The 20896-nt window shown below is 35.7% G+C and overlaps 1 protein-coding gene across 4 annotated transcripts in view; it reads left to right on the top strand.

Moving 5' to 3' along the window:
* Positions 1-20117, top strand: part of LOC145998770 (EEF1A lysine methyltransferase 4-like) — a 177908-nt gene extending 157791 nt beyond the window's left edge. For all 4 annotated transcript variants that reach the window (XM_083135350.1, XM_083135352.1, XM_083135349.1 and 1 more), the window contains 2 exons: positions 14968-15251; positions 18525-20117. In XM_083135350.1, the coding sequence (XP_082991476.1) occupies positions 14968-15251; positions 18525-18809 (569 nt within the window). In that variant the 3' untranslated portion in view covers positions 18810-20117. The remainder of the gene's footprint in view (positions 1-14967; positions 15252-18524) is intronic.
* Positions 20118-20896: the final 779 nt, after the last annotated feature.

Raw genomic sequence — 20896 nt, 5'->3', positions numbered from 1 at the left:
TATTTTTTCATGTTTTATAACCACCTCCTCAATACAATAGGAGAAGAGCGGGTAAGCATAGTTAATTGTTTGCGTGCTTTGCCGGCACGCAAGAGACACGCTAGAAGGGGGCATTAATGATTTTTCTGTATGATTCACTGAAGGGGTCATTAATCTTTCAGCACGACAGGGGAAAAAGTGTAACAAATTCCTAGTCATGCAAGACAACATGTAAAAGTGTAACAAAGATTATTGAGATAAAGATACATATTTTCACACAGTGGCAATGAACTGTACCCCCCTCATGCTAAAAGCAATTCTGTTCAGATAATATGAGCCTAGGCAAAGACTTAGAAAATATTATGGCAGTTCAAAATCCAATTTTGTCTGCATAAGGGTCTCAGAACCCAGTAAAATATGGGCATATTCTATTTGGAGACGTATTAATATTGTGGCATTGTAATCAGAGGCTTTGGGTTCGAGTCCTGATATAAGATTGAAATATATGCAACTGCCCACACATAAGATATTCACTGCTAGCTGATAAACAGTTGAGGTTTGTATGTTGTACATCAGCAAAACTATCACCAAAACCTAGTTACTGCTGTTGTTTGGGTATAAAAGAAACAGCTCAGCCACTAACTGCTGAACCCAACTGATATTTTTTATTAAGTATAAAGTTTTGAATTGAAGCCCAGAAAATCTTATATAATAAACAACAAGAAAAAATGCCAAAACAAAAATATTGCAATCGGTGTAATAAAAATATATCTAGTTCTCATTGGGCTAGACATTGCCGTATTTGTAACTCTAAGAAATGCAGAAAGGCCATGAAAATATGTCCAAGATGCCATAAAATATTAAGCAAGGCATATTACAAATGGCATAAGTGTAATTCTTATGTACAGTCATCAACATTGCCCCCACAACCATCCACATCTGGTCTGAAAAGGAAGCATGAAACACCTGTTAATGCTGGACCTGCAAAGCAGCCACGCTATGAACCACCCATACATAGCAGTTTTAATGCCCAACTTAGGGATTACCAGTTTGTATCAGAGCCAAGATGCGGCATTAAGAATTTCTTGAACAGTATAAATTCTGATCTGCAGGCAATTCTTAATGCACAAAATGGCTCTTATAAGCTATCCCTCAAATTGTTTGTACAATATAAGAAACCAAATGGCACAAAATTTACACAGCCCCACATAACAGAAACTGTACCTGTATATTCAAATGCAAATTCAGACACAATAATAAGCAGCTTGATAAATCAACTGAACATCAAACACTCTGAATTTGCAGCAAAAGAGTCCGGATGGAGCCTATGCGGTTCATCACACAAGTTATATGTTAATATTTCTGAATTCACTCCTTTACAAGGATCTACTTATGTACCATTGCCTGCCAATATCAAAAACAAAAGAGCCGTGGTCAATATAAAAAATGCCGACCAGAAATGCTTTTTGTGGTGTATATTAGCTGCTTTGTATCCAGTTTCAAAGGATCCTCAGAGAATAACTTATTACAAACAACATGAACATCTTTTTGACGATGTAATGGAGGGTTTGGAATATCCAATGTCAGTTCAGAATATTGATAAATTTGAAAAAAGAGCCAAGCACATCAATGGCAAACAATTATCTATTAATGTATTTACTTGTTCCACTGGCAATTGTCCGATAGCACCTCTCAGAATCAGTACAATTGATGATGAATCTGCTATTCCAATTGATCTGCTCTTAATTGAAGGGGATGATACATACCATTACACTCTGATACATAATCTTGAAGCTTTAGTGAGAACACAACTAGACAAAACTCATACAATATTTAAGTTGTGCAGAAGATGTTTAACTGTATTTGATGGTCAAAAAATGGTGAAGGGGGTTCGGGAAGAGAATGCAGAAATTGCTAAAAACAAGTTAATTGAGCATCTGAAATACTGTGGCAACCATAAACCTGTTCATATGGTGATGCCCAATCCAAGTGAAAAAGCAGAATTCAAAAAGTATGAGGCCTTGTTGGAACACCCAGCATTTATTGTCTATGATTTTGAATCGAATCTCAAATCTCTTGCATTCTGTAGCCCAGATCCAGAAGAATCTTCAAGTACACCATACCAGCTACATGAACCTTCCAGTTTTTGTTATGTAGTTGTACGGGATGGTGTTGTTATTAAAGAATATTCATACAAGGGGCCAAATGCCATCAAAGAATTTGCACATAGAATAGAAAATGAGTGCCGTGACATAGCATCTAACATCTTATTAATATCAAAGCCTATGTTGCCTTTAACAGAGGAACAGATTGAGGATTTCAACAATGCAGAAAAATGCCCGGTATGTGATTGTGAATTTTCAGATACAAATATCAAGGTTAAACACCATTCTCATACAGATGGTCGATATAAACAGGCCCTGTGTAATAGCTGTAATATTCAGATCAAGAGACCAAGATTTGTCCCCATATTTTGCCATGGAGCATCCAATTATGATTTCCATCATCTGATCAGATACGAGGGGTTTGACAAGCAGAATTTAAACATTTTAGCTGAAAATGATGAAAAATATATATCTATTAGCAAGATAATTAAAGTTGATGGTGTTCCTATTCAATTAAGATTTCTTGATTCTTACAGATTTTTACCTGCTAGCCTGGCTACACTGGCCTCTCAATTATCTGATGATGACTTGAAAATCACACGTGCCTCGTTTCCAGATCAGGAGCTGAAATTAATTAGGCGGAAGGGTGTATATCCATATGACTATGTCACAGATTTTTCTAAATTTGATGAGTGTTCCCTGCCACCACAAGAAGCGTTTTACAGCAAAATCAGAGGATCTGGAATCACTGATGAAGATTATCACCATGCCAAGTTGATGTGGGACAATTTAAATTGCCAGACATTTGGTGATTATCACATGGCTTATTTGAAACTTGATGTGACCCTCTTAGCTGATATATTGCAGGCATTCAGAAAATCTTCCATGCAAAATTATGGACTGGACCCAGTGTATTTTTACAGTGCCCCGGGCCTAGCATGGGCTGCAATGTTTTTCAACACCAAAAAGCCATTGGATCTGATCCACGATCAAGAAAAGTATCTGTTTATGGAGGAATGTATAAGAGGGGGGATGGTGCAATGTTCCCAGAGATATGCCAGAGCAAATAACAAATACATGCCTGATTATGATCCAACACGGCCATCAAATTATATACTGTATGGAGATGCAAACAACCTCTATGGTCACGCTATGATGGATAAATTGCCATATGCAGGGCTTGAGTGGGTCGAAGATTTCAATATTGAAGATCTTCAGGATTTTGATGACAGTGAATATGGCCTCTTCTTAGAGACTGATCTGATGTTTCCAGATCATTTACACAACAAATTTTCTGATCTGCCCCCAATTCCCGAGGTTCAGTGCCCACCTGGCTCTAAACAGAAGAAGCTCATGATGACACTGGAGCCAAAACAGGGTTATGTCATATATTACAAAAACCTACAGTTCCTGATGAAACATGGTGTTCAAGTAACCAAAGTTGGCAAAGTTTTGAGGTTCAGGCACTCAAGATGGTTGAAACCATACATTGATACAAATACGGAGCTTCGAACATCTGCAAAAAGCGAATTTGATAAGGGCTTGTTTAAATTGATGGTGAATTCAGTGTATGGCAAAACTATTGAAAATGTCAGGAAACATACCGATGTTAAAATAATTACTGACCCCAGCCTGAGCAAAAAATTGGTTGCAAAGCCCAACTTCAATTACAGAAGAATTTATGATGAGCACATGGCACTTTTCAACATGATGAAAACAAAAATCAAATTTGATAAACCTATTTATGAAGGGGCTGTGATATTGGAATCGTCCAAATTACATATGTTAATATTATATTATGATGTGCTGAAACCTTTTTATGGTGATCGTGTAAAATTATTGTACATGGACACGGATAGTTTTATTCTTGAAATTCAAACAGAAGATGTTTATCAAGATATGTCACAGCCTGAATTGTTTCAATATTTTGATACCAGTGAACATACAAAGATTCAACAACACCACAACAAAAAGGTGCCTGGCAAGTTAAAAGATGAGACACTTGGTGATGTTATTGTGGAATTTGCTGGGTTAAGTGCCAAGATGTACAGTTTTAAAACATGTAGTGCTGTTGTCAAAAAAGCCAAGGGCATTGGCAGAGTGACTGTGGAAAAAGAGCTTGTATTTGAAGATTATAAAAATTGCATCAAATCACAGAATTCAATTAGAACATCAGAAAATAGAATTCAGAGTGAGAATCACTTATTGACTTCAAATATTGTAACAAAAGTGGCTCTGGACCCACATGATGACAAGAGATGCATTTTGTCATGTAACATACATACTCTACCTTGGGGGCATTGTGATTTGAAAAATGGGAAACAATGCCCAATTCCAGAGCATGATTTGAAATAAATAAACATGCCTATGAACTTATTTGGGTTCAAAAAACAGGCTATTATGGACCTGCCAACACCGCAAGCCTCTCCTGATATGCTGTCTAAACTGAGTGGCTTGTTAATTATTCATCTGAACAGCATACTTACAGATAATGATGAAGAAACAGGCAAAATATTGTACATATTTAACAATAATTTAAATCACTACCAATTACCTGTAGGTGGGCAATTGCAATTTATTACAACCCCTGAGGGTGATGTTAAAATTTCAATAGGGAGAAATATTTATAGAATCAAGCACTCAAACATGATTTCTGGCACTGTATATACGGTTTCTGCTGGTGACTGCTTATATATTGAGGTCCCGGGATCATATGACAAGCTTATACCCTTTTTTATAGAATTAAGAATCAGATATTCAATAATAAATAACCAGTAAAACAAAAATGCCTAATGATATATTTGGCCACACAAGACATGAAGATCACAGTGATGAGATTCTGATGCTTGATGTCAGAGTCAAGAAATTGAGAAGTGATTTACAAGCTTTACAAACCACACTCAATGCCAGTCTTCAATTAGAAATTACAAATTTGCAATCACAATGCATGGACCCTCTTCTTAAAATTGATTCTGAACTCAAATTGTTGCTTCAGAAATATACTGATCTGGCAACATTAGATAATTTTCAAAGTTTAGAAGAAGCTGTAGCAGCTCTTCAAGCAAAATTTAAGACCCAGGCCACCAACTCTGAGCAATTGAAACAGCAATTGGAAGAGCAGATAAATAATGTCCAGACACAACTCCAAACAATTGTCAAAAGCATAAAATCACAGGAAGATTTTGATCTAGTCATTTCCACTCTAAAGGAACAGATTCAGTCACTCCAGATACCTAATCTGGACCCTCTGCACAATGCCATAGCCGAGGTTAAAGGAAAAATTGAGACGCTTGAAAATTTTATGAACAACTTGCCATCTTCTGATGCTTTGAATGCAATAACTCGGAGTGTAGCCAACATTAAGCTGCAACTTGAAACATATGAAGATTTTGGAAAAATTCAAAGTACCATAACCCATCTTGAAGGTACCATAGCAGCAGTGCAAAGTGATTTGGCAAATGTACAAGAAACTCGCCTGCCCGGTATTGTAGACACACTTGTCAGTGTCCAGCAACAGATCACAAAGCTTGAAAACCTCAACACTGAATCTGAACTATCTCATTTTCATCACTTGATAGATGATATCCAAACAAAACTTGAAATTTTACAACAATCCACACCCTCTCAGGCAGATATAGCCCTGCTCCAAAATGCTATGCAAAATGTGGCTGATGCTTCTGAATTAAACAATGTAAAATTGGCACTTGAATTTTTGCAAAATACAGTATCAAATCTTCCCACATCACAGGAACTTAAAAATATTAAGAGAGCAGTGAATCGCATATTGAAATCGGAAGATATCAAGAATATCCAAGGAGAGATCAAACAACTCACTCAGACAGTGGCCACTCTTCCAACCAATCAACATATTAATGAACTGCATGCCTTGTTTGAGGATATCAGAAGACAGGTCCATGATCTTACTGCTCAAAATTCAAAATTGGCAGTTGTTGAAAATTTGCAACAAATTGTAGCTAATATCAAGCAACAGCTAGGGACCATGGAATCTAATCAAGCAAATGCTCTGTCTGTTTTTGCCACCCAGCTTCAAGAGATTGTGCAACAATACAAGAAACTTGTTGTGGACGTAAAGATCAAGCCAGGCCACGATGATGTTGTTAGGACCATCAATGAGCATCTTGAATCTGTAACAAGCAGATTGCTCACAGCAGAAAAGGAAATAACGGGCATAATCGAGAATCCAAAACATACAGTAATTCTTGAATTGTACAGCATCCCCAACAAAGAATATGATTCACCATTTACACCAGGTGGCAAAATATATATGCTGTCCCCTGCACAATTTTATTACCAGTTTTTTGTTGGGGGCACATTGAGACCAATCAAGATCAAATATTGGCTTCAACCACAGGCACACCACTACCCTACCTTATCAATAACAAATGCTGACAACAAACCAAAAATCACCAGTGTAGAATTGGAGGATTTTACAGACCCCAATACATTAGAAACAGCCTATACTGAAGATGATGGCACTTTGGAATTTAAAATACAAATAGGGGACAAATTATATTTAGAAAATCCTGTAGTATCAGCTGCTGAACACCCTATAGTTGCAATATTTTTGTTTACATATTATGTCTAGAGAAATTATTGTTGATGAATTACACAGACAAGCCAGACATAATTATAAGAGACTCCCAGTAGTCACAAAGGGCATAGATGATTTATGGCAGAGCGACTTGATTGAGTTGTCAACTGGGCAGTTGAAAAACTTAGACAAAATCAACAAGGGCTACAAGTATCTACTTACTGTGATAGACACATTTTCAAAATTTGCCTGGGCTGTGCCACTCAAATCCAAGACTGGAAAATGTGTTACAGAAGCCATCAGGACAATCATCAATCATTCAGGAAGATCACCGCGATATTTGCAAACAGATAATGGCAAAGAATTTTATAATTCTGTGTTCCAACAATTTATTAAAAGCCAGGCAATAAAACATTACTCGAGTTACAGTGATCTCAAAGCCTCTATTGTAGAGAGATTCAACAGAACCTTAAAAAATCTTATGTATAAACAATTTACTCTGCAAGGTAATTATAAATGGATTAATATTCTTCCCGAACTTCTACATAAATATAACAACTCGGTCCATTCCACAATCAACATGAAACCCTCTGAAGTAACTTCATCTGATGAGCAAAAATTGATCAGGACTGTTTATTATCCTAGATACCAACCAACAACAAGAAGGGCCAAATACAGGGTGGGCGATCAAGTAAGAATCAGCAAATATAAGCACTTATTCAAGAGAGGCTTTACGAGAAACTGGAGCACCGAATTATTTACAGTAGTTCAAGTTAAACCCGGGACCCTTAACACATATATAATAAAAGATCATCGAGGAGAAATTCTCAAAGGTAGGTTCTATGAACAAGAACTCAGCAAAACTAAACAGCCTGACACATATCTCATAGAAAAAATCATCCGCAGAAAAGGCAACAAGTTATTTGTCAAATGGCTGGGTCATCCGGAAAACAGCTGGATCGATGCAGACAAAGTGATAATATGAGCACCTGGGATGTTATAAAAAGGCTGCCAGAACCTGAACAGCAGAATAAGAGAAATGGCAAGTTGCTGCCTGATAATATTAGATGTCTTATTGTTGGGCCATCTGCTTGTGGTAAAACTACACTAATGGTTGATAATTTTTTATTGGCACCCAACTGGTTAGACTGGAAAAACAGGCACTTGTATGTCTTCTCTAAGAGCTTGGAACAATTAAAATATCAGCAGCTGATGAAGCTATATGATGGATTGGATATAGCCACTTTTGAACCAGATGTTAAGCCACTTCATGAATGTCTCGATAATTCTGTTGTTGTGTTTGATGACATTATACTGGATAATCAAAACAAGGTTAGAAATTTCTTTACACAGGGCCGGCACAAAAACATTGATTGCTTCTACCTGGCACAGACTTTTTCAAAAATACCGAAGCAACTGATCCGAGACAACAGCAATTTTATGTGTGTGTTTCATCAAGACCATACCAACCTCAAACATATACATGATGAATATGTAGGTGGGGACTTGAGCTACAATGATTTTTCCAAGTTTTGCAGTAGATGCTGGAACCAGGACAGTTATGGCTTTGTCACAATTGATATGACAAGAACACCTAATAGTGGCAAATACAGAAATAAAATCAACGATTTTCTAGACGTAGAGACGTATATAAACAACCATGAAAAGGCCAATCATTGATGATCTTAAGTTAAGAGATTATCTTGTAAAAAGATTTAAGGGATGGAAATCAGAGAACCGGGGAATTTATGAAAAACACAAACAAACAGAACAGCCTGTCATTGATGCTATTAATAATTTAGGTAAGAATATCAAAACTGTTACAGAGCAAAATCAAAATTTGATCACGGAGCTTGTACCTGTAGCTGCAAGAAACATATTAGATTATCCATTCACCCCACTTTCCAGTATTCATACACCTAGTCCTGTTGCTCCTAGAAGAATTGAAGCTACTCAGGATCCTATTGAATTGGGTCTTCTTGCTCAAAAATATTTAACCACACCTAAAGACAACAAAGATGAGGTCTTTGGCTTATATGCCGACACAGAGCTTGATGGCAGTATCATACACAGAATTGGTAATTTCAGAGTAACTTTTATGGGAGATGATCTGATTGTTTATTCAGAATCTCGTCTCGGAGAAAAAGGTGGTTTTGTTAAGTACCCCGGAACACCTGGATTGTGGGAACTGATGACTAGGAAAAGGCCTGGCAGCTATACAGATCAAGATTATGAACATTACAAAGAAATATTAATAAAATCAGATGCTCTATACCAGAACAATGATCCCACACAAAAAAGAGTCAAGTCTAGCAGTGGGGCAAAATACAACAATTTAATCAAGCCCATATGGTCACAGATCAAGACTGGCAGTGGAATCAAACAATACAACACCCTACCTAAAGAATTTGTCTGGGTTGATGATGTCAGGAAACTTGTAGATAGGTTATTGGTGATAGCTGGGGAGGAAAATGCTGGCAACCACAATTTTTACAATGAGAAGGTTGGAATTATGGACATGATAAGCACCAAATTGTCTAATTTTATAGTGAATGACCCTAAGGGGATTGGATATCTGATAAAAATTATTAATACTCTACCACCCAAATTTTGGAATGTCTCTGAGGGTCGGGGCCTTGTTAATGACATCATAAACAAGCTGCCATTTGAACTACACATTCCAGGCTATCAGTATTGTGGTCCAGGCACAAAATTGGATCATAGATTAAACAGAGGGGACCCTGGTGTTAATCCCCTAGATGCTGCTTGTAGAGACCATGACATAGCATACAACACACATTCCGATCTTGACAAGAGACATGTTGCAGACAAGAAATTAGAAGAGGCTGCATTTGGTAGATTTGTAAGCAAAGATGCTTCTTTGAGTGAAAAAATAGCAGCATTGGGAACCACCATAGCTATGAGCACCAAACAAAAACTGGGGTGGGGGTTGTGAATATGTATATAATAAACCTACGATGAAGGCCAAGGGTGTTATGTATCAAATACCTTATGCAGGTCTCAAATCTCTTAAAACTATTGACAGTCTTTTAACCAAAAAGCAGCGCAAGAAAAAAAGCTCTTGTCTTGCAAAGGGACATGGTATGAAATTGTTGCTTAGTACCCCCCAATTAAAAAAATTACAGCAATCAAGGAAAAAATTGCATACAGGGGGATTCATATTTACCATCCCTGCCATCTTAGCTGCTCTCGGGGCTGTTGGGAGCTTGGCCGGGGGATCAGCTGCCATAGCAAAAACAGTAATAGATGCCAAGAAAAATAGGGCAGAATTAGATGAGCAGAGGCGCCATAACCTGGTCATGGAGAAAAAAGGCAAAGGTGTTAAGAGAGCCATGAATAAGTTTAAAAAAAACAAGAGCCGCTTACAAACCAAGATATTGAAGCTTTAATCAAGCCACTGGGCATCAAATATTTTAGGGGTGTGTACATGTCTGATTCTTTACCAGAACAACCACTCAACAAAGAGTGTGGCATTGTTAATTTGGATGAGTACAAAAATCAGGGCACTCATTGGATCTGTTATCTTAAATATTTAAACAATGAGGCATTTGTTTTTGATTCATTTGGAGGTGTTCCTCCTGAAAATTTAGTAAAATATCTAAAATCAGCTAATCTTTATTACAATAATGCCCGTGTTCAAAACTTCAAAGATGTTAATTGCGGACATTTGTGTTTATCTGTTCTCAGATATATGTCTAAAATAAATAAACCATCAATTGAAAATTTTCAAAAGGCCTTGTGGTATTTGAAACATCATGGGAGTATTCCATCTCACCAGCCAAAATTCAATATTGAAACTCAAATTGCATGATGATATAGTGTATCCCAAAACAATAGCTCTCAGAGCATTTTACGGCATGTACCTGATCCCCAATATTACGCACCACAACAACACAATTGCAGTAGGGGATCAAAAAATTGTCATCACTCCAGGGCAATATAATCTGTCCACTCTAAATGCTCAATTACCCAGAGGTGTAGTGTTAAGTCAAAATTCTGTCACTCACAGAGTAGAAATTGTATCTGCTACGAAGACAGTCCATCTGGGTACTATAGGAGAGCTGCTAGGCTTTGAGAACAACACAAAACTTGAACCGGCCATCAAACACACTGCTATGAATATACCCAAATTCTTAGCCATAGAGACTCTGAATATTCACTGTAATGTGGCCGAGGGTATGATCACCAAATCAAATGGCATAGGCACTCACAAACAAACTGGCATCATTGCAACATTCAAACCTAATTCCGAATTTATGGAGCCAATCATCTACAATCCATCCCCAACATTATATTTTCCTGTGTGCCATAATAGAATAGATTATATTGAATTGATGGTCACTAATGAAAAAGAAGAATTAGTTGATTTTGCTGGAGCCACAACAACTGCTATCATAGAAATTAACATTTAAATAAAAATACATACAATGGAAAATATTGAGAGTTATGAGCTACAATCATTCCCCCCAAACAGGAGGACATTTGCAAATTTAAATCAACCCAACACAGAGATAGAGGTTGATCTTGATGTAGGGGATGGATTTATACACCCCCACAGAGCAGATTTATACATCAAATTTGATGTTGTAAAGCTCGATGGAACAGATTACCCGGCAAATTCAAATATAAGACTTGTAGACAATTTTGTGCCGCATCTGTTCTCTGAAATTGAGATCAGAAAGCATGGGGTTGTTATAAACAGAGTGGATTATCCCGGCATTACCTCCACGGCTTTGGCCACATTAAAATTATCCAAAACCGAGGCTTCATACTACAGAATCGGTGGATTTGAAGCTGGTGATAAGATATTAACCAAGAGCCACACAGTGCTGTTCCCCATGCGCCTGTTGCCAGGATTCTTCTCGGATTACAAAGATATTATGTGGAAGGGTGGTTTAAGAATCACATTTAGAAGAGCTGCCAATGATAATAATGCTTTGATGAGGTACAGCACATTAAACCCTACAGGAGAAGCTCTGCCTAATACCTTACCTGATGAAGGCAAATGCATTATTCAGACTATGGAGCTAAGAATCCCGGTTGTTGAGTATGAGGCCAGTTACGCTCTTAAATACAAAGCTGATATAATAAAAAATCCACAGGTTCCTCTTCAATTTTACACATATCAATGCGTACAGAAGCCCGCATCTGGTACCTATTATGAGTTTGATGCTACAAATTCATTCTCCAGCATACAATATGACATGCCGGATTTTGTGGTGGTATTGTTTCAGACTGGAAGACACAATAATCAAGAAAAAAATTCAAGTAGATTTGATAACTGCAACATCAAGAACATATATCTTAAAAATGGCAGAAATGAGGTTTTTCCTAGAGAAAATTATAATTTAGACATGTCCAAGGATGATTTTCTCAAATTATATGAGGCATTTTCGGCTTTCAAAAGAGTCACTACTGGCAGTACTGATATGTACTACACTCCAGATGAATTCAAAACACGGAGACCCATGTTTGTAATCAACACTTCAAAAAGAAAACAAGTTGTGGTGAATGACAGAACAAACATTAAAATTATCTGTGAATTCCATGAGGCTTTACCTGAAGACACCATTTGTAGTGTCATTCTCATAGGTGAAAAATCATATGTTTATGATGTAAGAAATGAGAGAGTCACGGAGCAGTTCTAGAAGATAATTGTTCTATTATCCTGTTGTACAACACACAAACCTCAACTGTATTATCAGCTAGCAGTGAATATCTTATGTGTGGGCAGTTGTATATATTTCAATCTTTTATGAGGACTCGAACCCGGAGCCCCTTGTTTACAAGACAACAATATTAACATTTTGCCATCAGGAGAGGCTTTACATTTTATCAGGACTCAAACCCGAGCCTTTTGCTTACAAAGCAACAATATTAACATTTTGCCATCAGGAGAGGCTTCACATTTTATCAGGACTCAAACCCAGAGGCCTCCTGATTGCAAGACAATAAAAACCATGGGGCTATGCACCACACTCCACTGGGCCTCAGAACCCAGTAACTATAAGCTTTATATTAATATACATGGCAGAATCAATCTGAGCTACACTAAAATTCAATTCCTGGGATTTTGACAGAAAAACACACTATAAGCAATAAGATCATATGGGAACTTGGCATAATTTTAAGTATAAGCAAATCTGTCTGAGAGGCTTTCACCCTTTCTACACTAGAATTCAAAATTCTTAAAATTAAGAGCATATCACACTGGAAGAATTGGGGTATAGGCCCCTCTTGGCATTGTCTTAAGTATGGGTAAATCTATCTGTTGAGCCCTCGCCTTTTCTACACTAGAAATTCAGAATTTCTTAAAAATCAGAGCATATCACACCTGAAGAATTGGGGTATAGGCCTCTCTTGGCTTTGTTTTAAGTGTAAGCAAATCTGATTGTTCAATCAAATAGCCTCGCCTTTTCTACACTTAAAAGTTGCGCTGTCCGTACCGTAAACCCCACTACTAAAGTTTGTGCAAATATCGAAATGAGCAATATCTCCACAAAAAACGTAAGATTGAAAATTAAAATAGCTTCTCTCCAACTTAAATTGTGTGATTTGCAAGGCAATGTGTTCCTTCAAACTAGGCAAGAAAAGGGGCCAGAGTTTTTCAAATACCTTTCAAAAGAACGCTTTCCAAACCTTCGTAGGTTTGGACAAAGAATGACGTCGATGTTCGGCAGCACATACACGTGTGAAAGTGTTTTTTCTTCAATGAAGTTCATCAAGAACCGCTGCAGAAGCAGACTGGAGATTCTTCACTGCTTCACCTTCTGAGACTTTCAAATACAGAAATTCAAATACAACTTTAATAAAAGAAGCAGATCGGACTCAATTTTCACATTGAACACTTACTATGAAGGATTCTTATTTGTATGGTGGGTCTTTAATTTCTTTCAATTCATCCATAAGTATTGGGTTTTTGTGAAATAAATTGTAATTTTGATTTGTAATTCCATTGTTTTATTGCCTCATTTTGGAAATTTAGGTCATGCGAAAGTACTACATTATCAGTTCAGTACTTACAATTTTTGTAATTTTTAACCCCCCCCCCCACACAAAATGCGGCCCGCCTATCAACTGCTGGATATAATTTTGGCCCTCGGACCTTTTTAAGTTGGAAACCACTGGTCTAGGCCAATGTACAAACCTCTATTCTACATATATTTATATATATATATATATATATATATATATATATATATATATATATATATATCTATCTATCAAAAATATGTCATTTCAACTAATTTGGATCATGTGGGGGTTGTTGCATTTGTAATTCATTTGTACATTTTTAAACAAGAATTAAATAGTATTTTTATATCTTTTTAATCTGAACGTCCGAACTTTCATTCATGAGAAAAGAACGAGTTTCCCTTGTATCCATGGTACAGAAAAATAACGAGAAATTGTATGGTAGTTATTCTAAGATGTGTTATTTCGAATGAACCGTATTGTTAGTTTATTTTATTTTTTGCATCTTATTCACCTGTGGCAGTAACGGAACAAGTAACAGGTAGAGCCACGGCAGGTTACTGTCTAACAGAAGGAAAAGAAGTAAAACAAGTTGTAGATAGAATTATGTAGAGTATCCTGTACAGATTTATAACATTGTAATTCCATTTTGCATTCTACTTTTGAACCTGAAAGTGGTCAGATTTTGTCTGATTTTTTTCTGGTGGTATGTTGTACAGGCACCTTCTTTGTGAGAATGAAACTAGTAATATTTTATTTTAATGAAAAAATTTGTGTGTTTGTAACTACATGGATACACGATTTATGAACACACCAGAATTGCAGTGGTGTGTTCTTATGATGGTACAATAACAAACCTACTTGAAGAATACCGGAATCTTTCTTCCAAGATAAAGAGCAATGGTTTTGTACAGTTGAAACTTTTATTCACAATCTATGAAGTGTTTTTTTTCTTTTTCCACTTATAATTGAGTATAGAGGGCAAATGAAAAGGTGAAATTTACAAGCATATGTACTATTAATAATACAGGGTAAGACAAAAGTCAGGTTAAATAGGTGAATGGCCACCATGGTCGCACCAAACACCCATGATTTTTTACTTGCGGAGGAAGGATCACAGGCACCATCTCCCAAATCACCCCCGCCACACTTGCAGATGTCTTACACAACTGGGAGCATCGAATTTAAGCTAAGCAAGCTGATGGTGCACGTATTTGTTTTCCTATGTAAGCTGACTTTAGCCTCACCCTGTATGTTCCTGTACCATGTGACAGCTTGCTTTTGTTGACTTTCTTACTGCTGAACGTTACTACTTGCTTATATACTTTGTTTTAGGCTGCGGAAACAGCGAACTTAGTGAAGACATGTATGCGGATGGTTTTTGCAACATTGTAAATATTGATTACTCTTCAGTGGTGATTGATAACATGAAAGAGAAGTCGCAAATGACAAAAGCAATGGAGTGGCATGTGATGGATGCAAGGAATATGACGTTTCCAGATGGAAGTTTCGATGTGGTGATTGAGAAGGGAACTTTGGATGCTATGCTGTCTGAAGAAAAGAGTTGTTGGAGCATTTCACAGGAAACTAAGAATTTGATAGATACGGTGCTATGTGAAGTGAGTACTGTACTATGCTTACTATAATGGGCTTGGGGTATAACTGAGTCAAACTATATAAACCATTCAACTATTCACTTCAGTCCCAGCCCTATTCATGCAAGAACTCTTCTTTTTCTGCCCCTCCATCATTATATAAATAAAGGGAAATTTGATCTTAAGGAAAACGACTCGAATAACTGAAAATGTAATGGAGATCATATGTTAGCATGCATTGTTTCTTGGACTTTATCTGTTGTCTAGTGCTTGTCTGGGCCTTCCCGATGGTGTAGTGGTAATATCATTGCCTTGTAATCAAGGGGTCCCAGGTTCGATACCCACGTTGCACAGTGGTTGGTATCATGCTTTAAACTGTAGGTCCAATCCCGATTATCTGTGCTTAAAGTGCACTTAACACAAAAATTCAAATTCAGTGCACTAAATAAATATTCCATGGCCACAGCTGGATTTGTAATAAAATCACAAATCTGTCATAGGTTCTATTTCTACCACTGGCAAAAAGAAAGTTGTTTGCCTGAAGACGAGAGAAGAGTTGCTCTCTCAGAATGTACTGTTAGAATAAGTATAGTTAAAAGCACTGGACAATAGATAAGGTCCAATTAACATTTCTTGCTAATGTAGAACTATTGTCACTAGCATTCAGAGAATTATGATATCATATGTCCCACAGTTTGAATTTAGTAATTCTTGCTACATCTAATGTAAGTTTTTAAAAATATACGTGCATTTTTATTTACATACAAATATAGTGCACACTGTGTATATTACTATTTTTGTTTAACTTATTTGCATTCTTTGAACAGTGTACTTGTCAAGCCATTCTTACACAATTAAATTGTCATTGAAACAGAGCATTCATGGCCCAACAAAATTAACTTTCAAAATTTCCAATATGAATATTGTTCAATGCCTTTCAATTGACAACAATTTCACATTTTCCCAAAATTTGTTAAGTGTATATTGCAAGAAAAAGAAAGTAGATTAGCCGTAGCACAGACAGTAATTTTGTTTCCAAAGGAGTATTATATAAAAAACCCGAAGGAAATGTGATGTATTTCATTAGTATTATGAATAATCCAAGATACCAGAGAATCTGTAATCATAATGATATAAAATAATCTCACACAATATATTTTCATATGTGTATAGGTACTTGTTTGCCATTTTGTTGATCTAGATTTATTTTAAGATATATTTTATGGTTAGATGTTGAATGTAATTTATTATCTCATCGTAAAACTATTTTGTTTTATAATTGCCATTATGTAAATGCAGACAAGAATGTTCCACAACCCCTCTTTCCTTTCTTACAAGTCACAACCAAATGCTTATACTTCCCTTTTCGCATTCTCTTCACCGCAGAATGAGTTCAAGGTTTTTCCAATACCATGTGCCATTCTTGAATCCACACTCTTTCACAAGGGTCTAATTTGTAGTCATTTTGGTTCTAAATTTATCCTTGCATCCCCCCTCCCCCATGAAAAATTCTGGATAAACCCCTGGCTAGTGTTCTGATTGGTCAACAACCGGTCTTGAAAGGCTGTCTTTAGAACCTTTCTATATAAGATTTCCTGCACGTTAACCATGAATTTGAGGAGAAATATGATGTATGCACTTATGTCACTTCCTTTAAGTGTGGAATTCAGCACGTTCGTGATACATTTGATCGCTTGTAAATGTAGTCCCCCAATTCTGAGTAATGAAGTTTGCGGAACCTTCATGAAGTTACACAAGAGAATGCATAGTACAAGCAATTTTGACAACTAGTCAGTTGTTGAGAATTATTGTGGATGAGAATTCATTAATATCGGAAACAAGTAGAAAGGTGTGACAGTTTTTCACTGCAACATTTTTTGTGTAATAATGGTCATGGGATTTTTTAAAGCTAAAACAATATAATTTTCCTATAAGTATCTCATGGTCAGATAACGGATTTGTATGTTAATACATGTTTAGTATGAAGCTGAAATCAGTTATATTTTGTATTTGCACATCATGGCATGTAAACTCGAAAAATACAGTTTTTATTTTCAATATTTGTACATACATTAAGTTTTGGTTCATATTTTAGTTATTTTTACATATTTTCATATTTCATTTCGGTACATTTCTCAACATATACTTCATATTCACACAATAACTATAATATTGCTGTGTGACTGAAAGAGTTGAGTGACTTTCTTGTGAATAACTGACAAAGTCTGAAGCGATGTTAAACAACCGAAAGTTTACGACCTCTTTTATATCCTCCAATTGCGTTAATTACAAGTTTTCATCCAAACAATGTTATTTTGCCCCTCCAATTTTTCACCTTCGAACTGTTTGTTTTTGCTATTGTGTAACACTTGAAAATCGTATTTATTTACAATTGTTGTCAACAATAGAGTATGAGGGCTTGAACATCTGCTCCTGGTTGTTACAAAAGTTATTTTGGCGACGTTGGTCGAGAGTCCCAAGTCGAGCAGTCCATTACTAACCCCACCCTCATTACTAGTTGCATGCCTGACAGCAGCACCAGAAGCAACGATTTTGTGGCTCACTTACAGGATTCACTTCCAGTTTCTCTTCAAGACCATCACCTTAATAGTTACAATGCAGAGAGAAGCACAATCAATTGTTTTAAAACTCAAGAGTTAACTACGTAGCATCTTTTATTATTAAAAAGGGTAATTTTTTATATAATTTTTATGTCCATATTTAACTCCATATTCGGTGAAAATAACTAACTATATATATATATTACATTTTCACTGCTTTTAGCCGGCCCCTGTGGTGTAGTGGTTAGCACATCGTGCCACGATGCCAGGGTTCCCGGCCTGGGCATGGATGTTTGTGAGCGTCCATTCATCAATTTCATCATATCATCACTCATCCCTATCTTCGCAAATTAGCCAAAAATTGGCACAAAATGCGAAGTAAAATAAAGCAAATTAATCAATCAATTTTACTACATATAAATCCGTTCTCTGCTCATGGTAATCAGCATTGTTAGATGTAGTACCTAAGATTGATGCTTTTGGAATGTCAGAACTGACAGATTACCAGTCTGTAACTGAAAAGTTATTAATTACATTTTGTAGTTTTTTGAACTGTAAGTTATTAGTTGTAACCAGTGTTTTTTTAGAAAGGTTCCGGTACTTTTCAAGTTGGTTTATTATTGTGTTCATCATAGGAACTACTCAAAATATTGTGTATGGCATATCGTTGAGTACCGCCAGCACTGGTTGTAACTGAATTGATTCTTCACAACCAATTGAAGTATTTTTCTTACAGGTCAGTAGAGTACTGAGCAGCAAAGGAAGGTTCATTTCCATCACATTCGCCCAACCACATTTCCGCCTACCCTTGTATGCGGAGTTAAAATATTCGTGGGACATCGATTATTTTACATTTGGGGACATGTTTCACTATTTCTTTTATGTGTCGTTTAAAGGAAAAGAACTTAAACCAGGATTGCTAAGAAAGAGAACAGAGCAGAACAATACGGAAGCAATAGTTTGGTTGGAGGATAACAATATGGATAATTTTTTAAACTGTATATCCTTAGATGATATCTGAATGCATATGTAAATTATAAAGAAAGATGGAAATGCTGCTGATTTATCCATGAGTGTTAAATATGTTCCTTATAATCATTCTCAGGTGATACCTTAAAGTGTCTATTTTTATAAAGTTTTAAACTAATTGTTCATGGTGGTTCACTTGTTCTTACATGGATATATACGTTGATTTTATACATACATATGAGACATTAACAAATATTTTTATAAAGATTATTTTTGGAAGCTGAAGAAGAAAGGAATTGATATGTAATATTTTTATAAATCATCATATTACGTATTATACATTATTTGTATATTGCCGAAGTGTAATTAGGAACAGCAGATCATACTTTTTATGAACATTATAGAATAGTTATTATGTTAATACGTTCACTTTTTATGTCATTCACTGTCAGTTTTGAATACCAGGATTCTTTCAATATTTTAGCTGTTCTTCACTAGTAATAACTGCATTGTGTAGTTGATGCCAAATAGTACATACAGAGCACACAACTATTGGCACATCCTGTATACTGAATAGAGATGATAAATTTTTGCAGGTCCAGATAAAGTATAGATATAAAATTTACCCATAACTAGTATTGTACTGTTCTGACAATAAATGGAAGAATTTTATTTATTTTTCTGGATGCAATATGAGATGTGCAGAATTCTCGGTCACTGATTAATGAAAAAACAAATGACAATAATGAACTTTTAAAAGCATAAGTTACTTTTTAATGTTATGATCATTGTACCGCAAAACTATTGATAATTTGGTCTGTTAAGGTTAAATGTACATAGTATAATTACTCCCAAGAAATTTCAAACTTCTGATCTGCATGAATTTCAATATCTTTTCAACACACACAATGTGTTAAAAGTAACAAGCTTTATGCCATTAATTTAATTGCTAACTCTACTCTATTATACATTATACCTTTACTAGTGACTGGATAATTCCTGTTTTTAAAAGCTATGCCCTTTCCTCTCTTTAGAAACTCATGTTATAATTGTTTACTATCATGAAAAACGTTTATTGTTCAGTCAAGTGTTTGTGGTAATAATTTTAACTGAACTATTGGCCTAATGATTGAAATTTTGTGCTTAATTGCATAATCATCAGTACCCATGTTGGTTTTACATAATTGAAACCATGTACAGTTTGTATATTGTTACATAAATGTGCATTTTATACTTTCTATGTTCTTAGGCTGGAGAACATTTACATGAATTTTAAAGAAATGTACTATAAATTTTGTTACTTATTTTATATATTTGTTAATAGGTAAACTAATGAGCAATAAATAATATAACCAGATAATATTTTTCTTGAACTGTTTTTATGATGAATTATCTCACCTACAGTGCATTTACGTCAGTTTGCACTTATGTCTAAGTAGAAAGGTGAAATATCTATTAAAGGTAGAAATTATGACAAATGTGCAATAACTCTGAAAAATTATTGAAAATTTGTTTATGGGTAACAAATGACAAGAGAAAATCGCAGCATGAAAAACAAAAATGGAAAATGTGGTGTGCAGGAAGTTAGTGTGGTAGCTTAGTATATTGCCTACAGTTCAAACTCTGACAGAACTACAATTTACATAGATTTTTAAATTGGATAAAAGGAAAAACAACATCAACAAAATATGATGGACATTTTGTTGCAATATGTAATATTTTGTGGCAAACGTTCGTCACCTTCTTAAACTTTGGCACATAAGTCTTCATGCCTACTACCTTTTCAATTTTTGATACAACGTTTTGTTAATGGATGATATTTAACTTGACGTCATCACACAGTGCACTTTGGGAAGAAACTACGTGAAATTTGCCAAATAGATTCACATGTGTTAGAAAAGCATATGAGAAACCTTCTTACAGCGAGAAAATTTGCTATATTTTATAGGTACACATTCCTTGTATTATCATAATTAGAGCCCGGAAGTTTGGCAAAATGCCTCTTTTTATCTATTGCATATATTGATAAAAATTTTCCGGATATACGTTTCTTATGTTGTTTCGAATGTTTTGGAAGCCTTTTCATTTTGCCTATTTTGCCTATTTGGGACCCCACTGCCTATTTTTAATTATAATGTC

This window comes from Lepisma saccharinum, chromosome 14 (genome assembly GCF_977018435.1).
Source record: "Lepisma saccharinum chromosome 14, izLepSacc3.1, whole genome shotgun sequence".
Taxonomy (NCBI): domain Eukaryota; kingdom Metazoa; phylum Arthropoda; class Insecta; order Zygentoma; family Lepismatidae; genus Lepisma; species Lepisma saccharinum.
This window is presented reverse-complemented; position numbering and strand designations above follow the sequence as displayed.